Source organism: Clytia hemisphaerica, unplaced genomic scaffold, assembly GCF_902728285.1.
Source record: "Clytia hemisphaerica strain Z4C2 unplaced genomic scaffold, Clytia hemisphaerica genome assembly, whole genome shotgun sequence".
Classification (NCBI taxonomy): domain Eukaryota; kingdom Metazoa; phylum Cnidaria; class Hydrozoa; order Leptothecata; family Clytiidae; genus Clytia; species Clytia hemisphaerica.
Window position 1 is genome coordinate 297,607 of NW_027104378.1, and position 15,494 is coordinate 313,100.

At 38.2% G+C, this 15,494-nt stretch overlaps 4 protein-coding genes across 4 annotated transcripts in view; 1 reads left to right on the top strand and 3 right to left on the bottom strand.

Moving 5' to 3' along the window:
- The window catches only part of LOC136819084 (laminin subunit alpha-1-like), an 80,166-nt gene that overhangs the window by 12,225 nt on the left and 52,447 nt on the right, over positions 1-15,494 (top strand). The window contains exons 10-16 of the mRNA XM_067075252.1: positions 888-996; positions 1,474-1,576; positions 3,222-3,294; positions 4,281-4,565; positions 13,064-13,170; positions 14,184-14,260; positions 14,914-15,057. Coding sequence (XP_066931353.1) covers positions 888-996; positions 1,474-1,576; positions 3,222-3,294; positions 4,281-4,565; positions 13,064-13,170; positions 14,184-14,260; positions 14,914-15,057 — 898 coding nt within the window. The remainder of the gene's footprint in view (positions 1-887; positions 997-1,473; positions 1,577-3,221; positions 3,295-4,280; positions 4,566-13,063; positions 13,171-14,183; positions 14,261-14,913; positions 15,058-15,494) is intronic.
- LOC136819023 (uncharacterized) lies at positions 5,687-6,739 on the bottom strand. The gene has a single exon (XM_067075181.1). The coding sequence runs from the start codon at positions 6,711-6,713 to the stop codon at positions 5,730-5,732; it is 984 nt and encodes a 327-aa protein (XP_066931282.1). The 5' UTR covers positions 6,714-6,739; the 3' UTR covers positions 5,687-5,729.
- On the bottom strand, positions 6,841-10,780 carry LOC136819078 (uncharacterized). The gene is made up of 2 exons (XM_067075246.1): positions 6,948-10,780; positions 6,841-6,870 (listed from the first exon to the last, which is right to left on the bottom strand). Exons 1-2 carry the CDS (start codon positions 10,347-10,349, stop codon positions 6,841-6,843), a joined length of 3,432 nt encoding a protein of 1,143 aa, XP_066931347.1. The 5' UTR covers positions 10,350-10,780.
- Positions 10,975-11,697, bottom strand: LOC136819079 (ribonuclease Y-like). The gene has a single exon (XM_067075247.1). It carries the CDS (start codon positions 11,569-11,571, stop codon positions 10,975-10,977), a length of 597 nt encoding a protein of 198 aa, XP_066931348.1. The 5' UTR covers positions 11,572-11,697.

The window sequence follows — 15,494 nt, forward strand, 5'->3', positions numbered from 1 at the left end:
CCGAATTGTTCATCCTTTTTCTTGTTGCTAGGCAACTATTGTTTAAACAATGCTTAAAATATTTAAGTAAACAAAACAAACAAATTAATCAGCAAGAAGACCAGGAAGTCAGTCCAGTAGTTAACTGGCACAAGTTGTAGAAATTCTTTTGTGCTAAAGATCTGAAAGTCATATTGTTTCTAATATCTGAAAAATTTGGATTACGGTATTCCCACCAGACCATGCACTGATTTGAAAGCGGGACGCCCCAGCCCTCGTTTTCAGGGATTAGTGGTCCCAACCGCGGAAATATTTTCAGGTAAAAAGGGATGGAATCAGGGAAGCGACACATCCTAGGCTGTGATTATCATTGCTTTCCGATGGGATATTGGCCCATTCCTTTAGAATTTAGCGTGGGCGGCCGCCAATCCGCCTTTGAGATTTTAGATGAAGTAATCAAACTTGGTCATAACAACGTCCATCTGACAACCGCAATATATATAGAACGTTAGATGATAGACGTTGAATCGATGTTGTTTTAAGCCTTGTCTAAGCATCTTTCTTGCTCAAGGATGACACGGCCATCGCAACTCCTTGTTCAAGTCGACGATATAACTGAAAGCTGAAGGATGAAATTTTCTTGCCTCCCTCCTTCCTTGCAGTTATCGCTGTAGGTTGTATTGTATTTATCAGGACTAATTTTCCCCGAAATTATTATTCGAGGATTAGCCATAATTTTTCGCCAAACTTATATCTACCGAATCTCACTTATTTCTCAGCCGTCTGAATACTTTATTGGTTTTTACACCTAATCTAGGTCATAGGCGAATGGAAATTTAAAGTTCTTGTATTATTTCCAATTTAAAGCGCTTCACAAGATTTTGGCTTGAAATTAATTGTTTTTGTAGGATTTCTTTGGTCAGTGTCCATGCAAAGCTAACGTCAAACTTCGTGATTGTTCTTCCTGCAAAGACGGATATTTTAATTTACAGAACGATAACCCCAATGGATGTACTTGTAAGTTTTCTGTTCTGTAAAATATGATATAGTTAAATTTATCTCCAATGGGGATTCATATGGAATGAAATGAATGGTTCAAAATCTTGATTGGTGCCACCACACAACCCTTTCATGGATATATTTCCTTTTTCTAGGGGTGAAATGACAAGATCATTTTTATTCCAAAGATAGGAAGAAAAATTTTGGAATTTCCAGACCTAAATTCAATTTCCAATAAAATTCAGATGCTTTTGTCAAAATATCTTTACAGGGGATATCCTCACAATTTTAAGATTTCTTTTTGCTTGAAAAAGTTCGTCCTACTTTACATGGGTATTAAATGGAACAGCCCAATAAAAACTATAAAAAAAACAATCAAATAAATTACTTTTATAAGGCAATCAGATTATAGCACCCTTTAGGGGTAAGTCACTTTGAAAAAATCTCACATTATTTTTTTTTAATATTCATTATGCACTTTCTCGATACACACAGGGTGTGATTGTGACGTTGGTGGATCGATCAGCCCTTATATATGCGACAAATCCACGGGTACATGCACTTGCCGTGCTCATATCAAATCGAAACGTTGCAAAGAGTAAGTGAACTTGGGCTTTTCCAGAAATAGTCTGTACACCCCCTTTATTGAAAAGTTGTGACGTCCAAGGTGGTTTGTAATAAACTTTCACTGTATTGGGCTGTTCAAGAAATAGTATGTACCTCCTTTGTTGAGGAGTTGTGACGTCCAGAGTGTTTGCTGTAAAATAAAAATCCAGAGGGGTCTTACCCTGAGTATCAGAGGTTAAGTTTTCAAAGAAAATAGTAACCTCTGAAGACAAATAATAGAAATTTTATCGCGCATGTGTCAATCTAATCACTGTAGAAAAAATCAAAGATGAAGAGCAAATATTACCATATTAATGTCTAGCAGACTGTATCAGTATGCAGTTTACTATTTACGAATTCCCCAGAAACCTCCAAGTGTAATTGAAGTGAGTTTCTTTCGTTAGAAATTATTTACATGATCCCCAAATGTATAACAGTAATTACTAAACTTTTAATTATGGAAATGTCACTTTAATTGAATCGAAATAATAGACAGACTTTATGTTATGATTCTCTATCACTGACTCTTTTTACAAAGCATTGATGACTTTTTGTAAGTTGTGTTTTCAACGACGGGAATAAAAATATCGACTATGACGCTCATCCAAGATCTTGGATGGTCGTCATGGTTACTTTTGTCTTCGCTGATTGCGCGATGAATAGAATCTCGATTCGTCGGCACAGCGTAAATATATGATTTTGAGCTGTGCTATTCACGGTAGAGGGGTCTTGTTTTTCGAGTGTAAAAATCCAGGGTGGTACGTAAAATGAGGTGGAAAATCCAGGGTGGTCCAAAAAGTGAGTAAAAACATGCAGTGGGGGGGGTCCTGAAAATTAAGGAAACAGTTTGAACCCGGGGGGGGGGGGGTACTAGGTTTGCGAGGTGACGGGTATGTCCGAGCCGAAAATCGAAAATCAACCCTTTGAGAGACAAAATTTTGGTGATTTTGGGACCCTTTGTGAGACTTTTTCCTAAATTTTGGTCCATTTTTTCCAAATTTTGGTTTGATATTTTCACCAAATTTTTGTCAAAATTTTTGGAAATTGGGACCCTTTGAGAGAGAAATTTTTGATTTTTGTGATTTTGGGACCCTTTCAGAGACTAACTTTTGAATTTGTACCCCTTTGAGAGACTTTTGAGAAATGAGAAAAGGTACCCTTATGGCTCGCACATACCCGGCACCCATTTTGCCTAAGTACCCCCCCCCCCCGGGAGTTTGGACTTTGAAATTACTCACCTTTTAAAGGGGCAGGATTATTATTGAATACCATATTTCAGACCTTTAAACTCCTTTTTTGTGCCACTAAATAGGGACATTTTGACAATAAATTGAAATGTTCTCTCTTATTTTTCACCGACAACTTCAAGCTGTAAATCAAATTGCAAGTCAACTGTAGCGTAGCCAAGAGGGGCACAAAAATTGTGTAGGAGAGCAGATTTTTATGACACTGTAATTAACTATTAATACCCTGAGTAGATAATTACAGTGTGATAAAAATCTGCTCTCCTACACAGTTATTGCGCCCCTCTTGGCTACAGTATTTCTGAATATGATAACATCTAAGAAATCAATTTTCAACAAGTCCTAAATACACCCTTTCTAAAAATAATCAACTTTTTTTCTTCATTTTCATAGAGTTGAAGATGGATTTTATTTCCCGGACATGCATTACATTTCCGCATTACGGTATCAGTACGCCCAAGCTACGGTAAGCAGTGTCGCCATTATGGTTTTTAATATAGGTGACGTAATACTGTGAGTAGGAAAAGTTTAAACTGTTGGTTTTCTTTTTTGTTTATCGAATCAAATACAATAAAAGTCAGCGCCGTAGGAAGCAATTTGATATCGGGGTGGGGGCATAAGTTCAGTGACACCGTGAAAGCTAGCCATGGTTTGACCCGAGGGTGGGGGGATTTTGAGATCTAGAGCTCTAAATGGCTAAAAACACACTCAAAAAACTAAAATAATTCGAATAAAGGCAAAATATTCCATTTTATGAAAAAAATCACTTTTAAAAAAATTATTGAGGGGTCTAAGCTACCCCTAGCAATCCCCCCGGTAGCTATGGCACTGAAATGATAATGGCCTCCCCGACATCAAATCGTCAATCAACCTTTACTGCCATGTCAAATATCAGGGCATAAACCCAATCACAGATACGAACTTTGTGACATTATTTGACCTTTGTTAGAACTCAGTTCCCAAGCCCTGGTAACTGTTTAGGGTTGATATTTGTATATTCTCAAGTTCAATAGAACTCTTTATTTCTTTATGAAGTAATGGACTGTTCCAAAAAATTTCCATACAGGGGGTGGACGAACCTTTTCAAGTCAAAACGAATATCTTGGAAATGTGTGGATACTCCCTGGAAAATAGCAAAATTTGCAAAAAAGATCCTGAAAAAATTATCTTCATCTCTTAAAGTGAGGTTGGACAAACTAATATCAGTTGTTTATCCCCTGGAAGTTTAAGAATAGTTTTTTACCCCCTGGAAACATGAAAAGCACTTCCTTAGAATTCCTGGAAATTCTTCTCAATTTATCCTCTGGAAAAGTTCGTCCACCATCCTGTATGGTTAAAAAATGGAATGGTCCAATCGGCATAGCATTTTTCCGTTACTTAATATTTTTGCGTTTGGAGGATCAATTTTATAAAGATCTATCGGCAACGTTCCATTTTTTTGTTCACCTACAGGACAGTTTGTCAACTAAAATCACTATCCCGCATGATTCAACATACAAGCTTTTTATAGGCTACACGTTACTTACACGCAACATTGTCAATGTAGAGCTACGCATGTCATTAGAAGGTTCTTCGGCTCTTCTTTTCGGTCCTGCATATCCAGGGGCTAGTTTGTTCTTTTGCAATGAAGAATGTCGTGAAGGATTCCAGTCTAGTGGGAATGGTGATTTTGTTTTGAAAGCTGGTGTTTACCAAGTACAAATTTTTTCTCAAGGATCCAACAATGGCTTGAAACTGGTATGTTGTATTTTTTTTGTTTTTTGTTTTTAATTAAGGTGGAGACCAAATTAATTTTGTTTTTTCAAAAAGTCGATAAAAATAATAATGTTGTTCACCACTAAAAAGTTTTTGAACAAATAATATTCAGTTGTTAAAAATATGATCTGTTTCGTTATTTGCTCAACATTTCGGTACTTTTTGGTGCATGTAAAAAGTAAAGTTTTTTTTATTAATTATGCTGTGTCAGCAAAGTTTTTAGGCTCGGCCTGTACAACAATAAAACACCTTTGAGTCAGATAAAAGTTAAATATCTAGACAGTTACAAAACCCTGTCTCACAACCCTGGTGGAACGTTTTTCCTCAGTGGGGATAAAAATTCCTATTAAAATCCCAATGGGGATAGAAATTCCATTGTTCCAAGGTTAAAAAATCCGGTGGGGATGGTTAAGGAGTGCAATTTTTAGACACCGAATTTTCGAGTGGGAATGAAATCAAAGTCAATAGCATACCGTCGCGAATCTAAAAATAGACATTGATTTTTATGTTTGACTGAAATTCAATCCCATCACCCTTTGCGTTTATTACGCTTGCACGCAAATTACACTCAATTACAAAGAAAAAGTAATAACTTTCACGACTTTTGAATTAAGACGAAAAGGATTGTGGGATTGAATTTCGGTCAAATGAGAGAAGTAATAATCATGACGTTTGCACGACGAAGTGTAATTATTGCGGCTATGATTCGATGTTTTAGGAACCTAAATTGATTGAGAGTTCCTTATTGCTTGAATAGCGTATATCTTCTTTATCACTAAAATTTAACTCTAAAATACCCTAGAAATATTCCCTACTTATACTACTTCAAAAACTGCTGATATAATGAAAATCCTAAACAAAGCAAAATAAAAGACCTATTGTTCAAATATAATGAAGATTTAGTACGTGTTCTACGTCAGGTTCAAGCCTGATGAGTTAGCGCTTTTAAACTTGCCAAACTCGTTTATGTACAATGAGAATTGCTGAGTTCAGTTTATGTAATGTACAAACGTGCTCAGATTACGTCATAAACAACGTGTCGAGAAATTTCGAAATGTTTCTTTTCTTCGTTTCTTCTCTTTTCGAGAATGTTCTTTAAATGTTCAAATCGCATTCGCGACATTCCCGACGGCAAATAATAACGATTCATTCGTCAGTTAAATTTTGTCCGTAAATTCTATCACGAGCTTCCAATGCTGCTCGTCTGGTTGAGCGTCGTTTAGGTTGAATCTCCTTTTCGTTTGTTTGTTTGACATCTTGATTATCGTCAATGTCATCCGTGGTTAAATCGTCCTCGACTTTAAAATCATTCTCACATTCCAAGGGGTAAAGTAGATTTAGCGAACGGTTGACGGTATTTTTTGTCGCAAGTAGTACCTTTGCTGCTCTGATCTTTCCGTCTGTGCTGGTGATTAATCCAGTGATTCTTCCAAGTTTCCAAGATCCTCTTGGTGTGTCATCTTTGAGTTGGACGATATCTCCAACGTTCGGTTTCTCGTGTGCTTGAATTCGTGGTGATGATAGACGAGACTTTGTTCGTTCACGGAGATTTAGAAGGTAGTCGTTCTTCCAAATCTTCCAGAATGTTTCTAACATCCGTTGTCCTCGTTTCCATGTGTCCAGAAGTATTTCCTTTGATTCCATTCTTCCCTCGACGTATGTTGGATCATTGATTTCGTCTTGGTCCTCAAGTGTTGGTGTTCCTGTCTTAGTGTTGGGTGACAGAAAGTGTGATGGGGTGATTGTAGTTCCATCATTCAAATCTTCTCCAATGTATACCAATGGTCGTGTGTTCAATATAGCTTCTGTTTCTGTCAGATAAGTCTGTAGTTGCGTTGGTGTGAGAAGTTTTTGCCCAATTGCCTTCTTCAGTGCCATCTTGCTGCTTCCCACCATTCTTTCGTAAAATCCGCCCATCCATGGTGATAGTTCGATGATGAATGACCATTTGATTCCCTCGTTGGCTAAGTATGACGTCACTGCTTCATCGTTGATGACTTTGATCCACGCCAAGTCGATTGTAGAACTAGCTAATTTGAATTGTGCTGCATTGTCTGAAATTATATGGCTTGGCTTTCCTCTTCTTGCAATGAATCGACGCAGTGCCATGATGAATTCTTCGGCTGTCATGTCGTTGACAATTTCCAGGTGACTGGCCCTCACCACGGCGCAGGTGAAGAGACACACCCAGACTTTCTGTGTTGAACCGTCTGCTTGTTTTACTTTTAACGGTCCGAAGTAGTCAAGTCCAGTGGTTTTAAATGGTGTTGATCTTGTCAGCTTGCTCCTTGGGTAAGGTGACATCTCCGGCATCTTGTATGGTCCTCCTTGGTGTTTTCGGCAGATTTTGCAGCGCCTCAATACGTGTTTAATTTCAGCTCGTCCTTGTGGGATCCAGTATTGTTTCCTCATCTCTGCAAGTGTGTGGTTGACTCCGGAGTGGAACAGTCTTTTGTGTGTATCCTCTATCATCAATTGAACAAATCTTTCTCCTCTTGGTAGAAGTATTGGATGGATCATCTCTAGTGGCCAATCAGCGTTTGATAGTCGACTGTGACATCTGATGATACCATTTGCGTCCAGTTGTAGGTTGAGTGGGTTGGTTGCTGTCTTCTTATTCATTGTGACTTTTCCTTTGGTTGTCGTCAAGTAGTGTTTAATCTGTAAATATTTGATCCATTGCAGCTTTGCTGATGCGATCTCCTCTGCTGTCAAATCTCCTTTTGTGGTAACCATCTTTTTTATCTTGAGTTGAAAACGGTTGGCGTATGCTGTGATGCGGAGAACTTTGTTGAATGAGGAATGATTCTCAGCTTTGATTCCGAATGGTGCTTGTATGACATCTTCCTCTGGCTCTGCGTTGGCTGTAGTGGCTGCAATGGATGTCTCGTAGATAACGTTAGATCCTTTGTCTTTTGTTTCCAGTGTCCGTCTGATTGATTCTTTGTTGATTTGATCCACATCCCAGGTTGGCCATTGATTGGGTTCCTTCTTCAGCCATTCTGGTCCATACCACCACAATTTACTTTCCTTCAGCTCTTCAGTACTCATTCCTTTGGTTGGGATGTCGGCTGGGTTGTGTTTAGTGTTGACGTATCTGAAGCTGATGTCATTCTCTTTGATGATTTCGTTGACTCTGTTTCTTACGAATACATCTTTGTTATCTTTCTGCTTCAACCAATCAAGAACACATTTTGAATCAGCCCATAGTGTCATCATGAAACGTAGTGCTCTTGTGGCGATTAGAGCTGACATTAGTTCCAGTCTTGGGATAGTCATCTCATCCTTTGTCTTCTTTGCTTTGGTTTTACCTTTCTTTGTCTTCTTTGGTTTGACATTCTTCTCCTTTGGTGCGTTTCTAGTTTTAGCAAAAACCAAGTTGACGTTGGGTGTACCATCAATCTCTGTTCGAAGGTAGATTGCCGCAGCATATGCTTTCTTTGATGCATCGCAGAATCCAAGTAATTGCTGCTTCTGATTTCCAATGAATCGTGGAAACTGTATTGATGCCAGGTCATTCAATTCTTTGGTCAGATCCAGCCACGTTTCTCTGTCTTCCTTTGTCAATGGGTCATCCCAGTCCATGTCCTTCTTCCAAAGTGATTGTAGGAAAATCTTCAGCTTGATGATTGCTGGGCTCATCATTCCGAGGGGGTCGTATATTGATGCGATAGCTGCCAGGACTTCTCGTTTAGTTGTGGCTTGTTCGGCTAAGTAGCATTTCTTTGTTGAGATTGATAGCTCGTCATCTTCCGTGTTCCAGTTGAGTCCAAGCACTTTAGCGGTCGTGGTTTCAATGCGATCTTCCTGTTTGATCAGGCTGTTGACCTCCTTTGAGCTTGTCAACCATTCTCGTAAATTCATTGAAGCATCTTTGAATAATTCCTTTGCATTCTTGTACAATTCGACGGCTTCGCCCGTGTTGTTGGCCCCTGTGATGATGTTGTCAACGTAGATGTTGTCCTTGATCTTCTGTGCTATTGGTGTGTTTGACTTCTCGATGTGATGTTGGATCGTGGCACCAAGAAGAAATGGACTTGAAATAATGCCAAATGGTACTCTTGCAAATCGGTATACCATCAAGTTGTCGTTGGAGACTGGTTTGGTGACATCCTTCAGCCATAAAAATCTTGTTACATCTCGTTGATCCTCTTGGATGCCGATCTGCAGGAATGCTTTTTCGATGTCTGATACAATTCCAATCTTCTTTGTTCTGAATCTCATGAGCAGTCCACACAAGTCTTCCATGATGACTGGTCCTCTGTAAAGACACTCATTCAAGCTCTTGTTGTCCTTTCGTGTGTTCGTTGTACTGTCTGGCTTGACAACGACGTGGTGGGGAATGTAATGTTTCCTGTTAGCATTGTTCATTTCAGAAACATCTACTTTCTCGACCATTCCCTTTTCAACTTGTGTCTGAATAATTTCGTCATATCGCCTGAGAAGGTCTGGATCCTTTTCTAGACGTTTTGTTAGGGATTTCAGTCTGCCTAGGGACAGTTCATAATTCTCTGGTAATAAATCGTGATCCTCATCTCTCCACGGCCAGCTGACAAAGTATCGTTGACCTTCCTTTGTAACTGTATCGTTGAACATCTCTGTGGCGATTTCGTCTGTGTTGTCTGGTTCGTCTGGTTTGATTCCGATTGTCTCCAGGTTCCAAAAGTCTTCAAGATTGGGAGGTGTCGGTTGTGATTTGTCTGTGATTGTAGCTTGTTGGATTTCCGATAGGATGTTGCTTGATGTATGGGTCATCACAAACAAGGTGCTCTCGGAGTGATGCTTGTCTTTACTTTTGGTGCGTCCGGATATCACCCATCCAAATTTTGATTTCAATACGAATAATCCCTCCTGGACTTGTTTCCTTTCTCCTGTCATGACATCGTTATAATAGTCATTTCCAATCAAAATACCGATGGTTGAAGCTTCGCGGCTTGTAGGTAAGGTGTCTGCTAGTCTGAAAGTTCTTTGAAATTTCATTTTGTCTTCAAGATGAACGGGATGACGATTGATCTGTGCACAAATCTTAGGCACAACGTTGGCTTTTACTTGGAGAATGTTTCCATCCTTTGACTTCAACACAATGGTGACAACGGGTGAAGTCATCTCCTTTGGCTTTTTCCCGCCAAAGGTAAAAACAGTCAATCGGTTTTTATCTTCAATTTCTAGTTTCAGTTTCTCAACAAGTTCCTGGGTTATGTAAGTGCGGCTACTGCCGGTGTCCATTAAAACTCTGGTGGTTTCTGATGTCGATTCTTCTCTATCCATAGCTTCGATCAATGCGGTTTGCATAATGACATTCTCGCCAGCGGATAAGAGTCCTTCTTCTTCGATTAAGGTGTCCTCATCAATCTCCACGTCATCAGCGATCATCCCATTGTCTGTTTCCTTTTTGGTGTGAGTAGGGCAAAGACTTCGATGATGGTCAGTTTTCTTGCAATGGTAACACGGTTTTTGTCTCCTACATCTTCCTTGGTGGTTTTTTAAGCATATGAAGCACTTCCCCTTCAACTTCTCCTTTCTTTCCTTGACGGTTGGAACAGTTTTGCACTCGTCGTTCCAATGTCCCTTTCCACAAAATATGCATTTCAAGGTGCGTTGTCTGGTGTTGGAGAACATGGTTCCATCTCTGTAGTCGGGTCGACGGTTGCCCTGATGATTTGTTTTAGGCTCATGTTGGGCTGCAAGTTCGTTTGCTGCAATATATCTCTGTAAGGTTTTTCTCAAGTTCTCGACAGTCCAAGGTTCTTCTGGTGGTTTTTGCATTTCGATCTGCTTGATGACGGATTCTGGAAATTTTCTTCGGATTAGAGTGATATTCTGTCTTTGATCAATGTGTTCTCCTAGGGCTTCCAATGATCTTAGGTGTTGTTCGATTGTATCGAAAGTTGATCTCAATGAATAGGTTCTATCAGTTGCAACACTCAAGTCCGATAGCTTTGTATAATGGTTATCTATGATCAGTTGCGTATTTCCATATCTCTCCTTCAAAATTTCGATAGCAACGTTATAGTTTGTCTGTGTCAGCTCTAGTCCATTGATCGATTTCAGAGCTGTACCTTCTAGCTGGGAGCGAAGATAGTTCAATTTATCTATCTTGCTAAGTGAGTCATTCTTATCAATTGTTGCCTCAAAACTGTCCCAGAAGGCTTGCCATTTCAATATCTGTCCATTAAATCTTTTAAGCTCTAACTTTGGTACACGTTTTTTTTTTTATAAGAACGTCAAAAATTTTCGAAGCCTTCGGATGTTCTTAGTTTTTTGGATTTGAAGCCTAAAAATGTTCTTAAAATGTTCTTATTTTCAGCATTTTTTGAGCATTTTGATGTAATTTCTTAAGAAAATGCATGATTTTAAGTCTCCAAAGCCTTAGATTGTTCTTAGAATGTTCTTAAACTTTTGGACCTCGAAGCCTTATGTTCTTATATAGTTTGTTCTTATAAAAAAAAACGTGTAGTCGAACAGTTTGTTGTTTCACAGTGTTCTTTTTCTCTAAAGCTGCAGTTGCGGTCGCAGTGGCTGTGTCGGCTTTACACTTCTCCATCTGAACTTCAGACTCGATACGAAGTTTCTCCAGTTGAAATTCTTGTTCTCGTCTCTTTTCCTCAGCTTCGAGTTGGCGATTTTTCTCCTCAGCTTCGAGTTGGCGATTTTTCTCCTCAGCCTCTAGTTGGCGAATCTTCTCTCGTTCCTCCCTCTCAAATTTCTCCTTGGTAGTCTCGATGTAATGTTCCAAATCATCCAAGATGTCCTCAGCTTCGACTTGAAAGTCTTGGTATTTGGTGACTTTCTCTTCATCTTTATTTTCTGATTTCTCGTACTCTTGAATGTCCTTTTCAAATTGTGCGTTTTTCTTGGCTACGGCATTTCTAAGTCTGGTAAGCTCATTAACTTCGTAAATGTTCTCTTTTTCTTTGAGGTATTTCTTTCCCTCTTCGATTTTCTCAAATAATCTCTGTTTTGATGTCTCGATTCTCTTCGACGCCATAGTTTCAATTGTTTCTCTCGTTTACTCCTGTTAATCCTTTGTAATAAAAGATATTCCTCTTGTTTAAGTTTCTTTTTTGAAAGTTTCTCCTGTACCAATTAATATCTCCTTTTGACAAACTTTCTTGAATTTAAACAAGAAGCCCAGAGGGCACGAAGGCCCAGCGAATAAAAGTATGAACTGAACAAGACTTGAGTAGCAGAGGGGATTTGAACCTGGAGTCGCTAATACAAGCCATAGACGCCTTAGACCATTCGGCTATCTCTTATTTACAACAATAAGAAATAATTCATAATATTTAAATCTTATATACAGAGATGTTTTTTTCCTAACACGTGAACAACTGAACTGTTCACATGATAGAGAAATGTAAAAACAACTTTTTTTTAAAAGAACATCTTCCTAAAGAGAAGAAGGTTTGTTACGGTTTGTTACATTGTTTTTCTTAAAACACACTACATCTGTTATGTTCTTATAGTTTTAATAGTTAATTGTATTTTCTCCTTTTATGTTTTTAATCAATAAAGACGATTTCAATTGTTTTTTATTCTGTCAATCATGTTCTAACAGCCAATCAAATCCTTCACAATATGAATTAGCCTGTGCTTGAAAACGCCATATATGAAAACGCGTATCGCCTAGTAAATTGTTACACACTGACACCGGGCAGAATGCTAATGAAAGGCCCAGTACGCTAAAGCTAGCTGGGCCAATTATATAAATCCAATTGTTCCTTTATTATATGGTTCTTTATTTGTTAACGAAATTTCTCTCACGATAACAAAATTTATCCTTGCTTTGTTTTCCTCTGCGCTTGTTGAAGCGATTTTCCTCTTGAATCCATAAAACAACGAATTGAACCACCCTCTGCTACCATGTAATTATTGCGGCTATGATTCGATGTTTTAGGAACCTAAATTGATTGGGAGTTCCTTATTGCTTGAATAGCGTATATCTTCTTTATCACTAAAATTTAACTCTAAAATACCCTAGAAATATTCCCTACTTATACTACTTCAAAAACTGCTGATATAATGAAAATCCTAAACAAAGCAAAATAAAAGACCTATTGTTCAAATATAATGAAGATTTAGTACGTGTTCTACGTCACGTTCAAGTCTGATGAGTTAGCGCTTTTAAACTTGCCAAACTCGTTTATGTACAATGAGAATTGCTGAGTTCAGTTTATGTAATGTACAAACGTGCTCAGATTACGTCATAAACAACGTGTCGAGAAATTTCGAAATGTTTCTTCGTTTCTTCTCTTTTCGAGAATGTTCTTTAAATGTTCAAATCGCATTCGCGACACGAAGCGCTATTTCCCAGTAGGGCTGAAATTTCGGGGCATTTTCTCACCGGGGACGGAAATTTTTATTCAATTTTCCAGTGGGTTTGTGACACAGGGGTGTGTTCCAGGAAGAGGGAAGGAGATACGCCGTAGCTTAGATGAGTGGAAAATAATATATAAAATCTTTTTTTTGTTTCAATTTAGGAACGCTTGATAGCAATCCCGCTGCAATTTATGCAAGCTAGTATCTTAACATCTGAAGACCGAACACTTTTCCAAACTTCGTGCAGCGTGGAAGCAAATGACCTTAGGTAAGCTTTGAAAGTTTTCTATTATGTTTAAACCCATCAGTAAACAATTCGTGGTGGGAGTTACTAGTGGCCGCCTATAGCAGTGCCTATAGACCAAGAGTAAGGCCTGAAAGCCCTGGATCTGTCTATTATGTAGACTAATCTTCTAGTTCTACATCTACAATCAAGGCATATTATTTGAGACAAAGGGCATTTCCCAACGAAATCTTATAGCCACAAACAATTTAGAAGCACTTTAACTTAGGTTGGAAGGTAGAGTTTAAACTCTGAGTTTTAACGCTAGACCTATGAGGACCTTAGGATCTGAGGATCCAAAAGTTCGAAATGGTCTCAATATATCCTGGAAGTCTATAAACCCTCCCGAATTTAAATATTCGATTACATTTAACAAATAGCTTAAAAGCGACCTTTTCACCCGAACTTCAAATTTCTAAAAAAGAGGAAATAACCGGAAATATTCTCAATATATTTTGAACAAGATTGTAATTTTGAGTTGGTTGTGAATGTGTAGTGTGTTGCAAGTATGCATATATGGCGAGTGAAACCTTTCGAGTCTTTTGACTAAAAAATGAGGGTTTTTCGTACCATAGACGGGTCTTTCATACCCTAGACCACTCTCTGAAATAGAGGGAATGTTAAAAATGCCATAACCAACTAATATTCTCTGAATCGAAGACATCTCCAGGACATATGTGCTTATGTATATCACTCACAGATACCTTATGTAAAACACTAGATAGAGCTACTCCGTCCCTATTTGACTCAAAATAATCCGCTATTTTAATAAGTAGACTATAGTTCGGTGCCGGTAATTTGATCGATCAAGCCTTATCTTTCACTTTGCACCATTAAGTTTTTTTGCTTGGTTGAATAAATTACCAAACTGCGAACTACTTTCATCAAAGATGGCTTATTATTTTGCTTCACCTGCCGTTGCTTGGGAAATACAAAGAAGCTCCATCTAGTGTTTTATATAATTAATCTATGACATCACTATGTTCTTTTGCTTCTAGGATTGGTACAACATCAGCAGCAGTTTGTTTGGCAGGTGCTTTCAGTATGACAGTCAAATTCGAAGATGGCGCCTTACGTAAGTTGACCCGGTGGTGTCTTGTGGGTTGTTTTGTACAAAAAAAGACGACATACTGAATATCAAAAGTATATCCAGTTTCTATTTTAAAGGGATTCCGGCACAAAAAATGAAACTTTGTCAGGGCATAGCTATCATGAAAAGCATTTGGAAAATTCAGGTTAAAGTTGTTAATCAGTGATTCTATCCCAAGATATTGACATCCAAAGTTCCAAATTCAAGACATCTGGACTCTGTGGAAGCCATATATATTGATCGGAATCTCTTTAAATGGTTTCTGTTGCTCTTTAAAAGATGTATGAATTGTTGTAATTAATTTATCAATTTCATCAATTGTTTGAGGTTTCTCCAAGTATGGTTGCATAGCAAAAATGATTAGCGGTTGCATAGATATTATTATAACTGCATGACTTAAAGGTTGTGTTCCCATTTCATACCTATCAGACAAATATTTCGTATCGGGGCATGTATTGTTATATTATGCTGATAAGCAAAAAATGTTTTTCTTTTCCTCTTTCTGACCAATCTTGCTCCACATCAGTGTCAATCCAATGTGAAAAAGCTTTTAAATTAATACTGATGAGTAAGCAAACGATATCACTCTTATTTAAAACAAAACCTTTAAAGTCATATCCAATGATTTTTATTCCCAGCTTGCAACTGCAATCCTATTGGTTCAATCAACTCAACCTGCAATAAAGTGGCTGGCCAATGTTTTTGCAAACCCGGGGTCACTGGTCGCGACTGTTCACGATGCAGCCCTGGGTTTTATAACTTCACAAGTCACGGATGCCAAGGTAATTAGAATGGATTTAATAGAGAGTTTATATATATATATATGCACTTTTGAGGACGGCGGTGTGTCTGAACATAAACTAAACATGGTCTGAAGCAAGACACGGGTTGCAATATTATAGCAGTGCGGTCAAAACATGTTATTACTCGAAAAAGTTCACGTGATTTTATTCCCATGTTACTCAAATTTTTATAATTACTTTATTAGTATTGATAAAATTCGAACCAATCAGAAATAAAGGTCATGTAACAAACAAATGAAAATTTCGAGTGAAAGTGTCATTTGACTTCCAAACATTATTTTTGCAACCTGTGTATTTGGAAAAACCCGCAGTCCTGACACGTAAAATCGAGAATGATAAAAATGCTGAGTTACTGTCGTCCTCAGTCAATTAGGATGTAGACAAATTAGAAGTTCGCCATCTCCGTCGCGGAAAAA

Bases quoted from the DNA above. Each gene is read 5' to 3' on its own strand.
- LOC136819023 (XM_067075181.1), bottom strand. From the start codon at position 6,713: ATGACAGCCGAAGAATTCATCATGGCACTGCGTCGATTCATTGCAAGA.
- LOC136819078 (XM_067075246.1), bottom strand. From the start codon at position 10,349: ATGCAAAAACCACCAGAAGAACCTTGGACTGTCGAGAACTTGAGAAAA. The intron at 6,871-6,947 runs GTATTGAGGCGC...ACCTTACCCAAG, and splicing joins GACGAGCTGAAATTAAACAC to GAGCAAGCTGACAAGATCAA.
- LOC136819079 (XM_067075247.1), bottom strand. From the start codon at position 11,571: ATGGCGTCGAAGAGAATCGAGACATCAAAACAGAGATTATTTGAGAAA.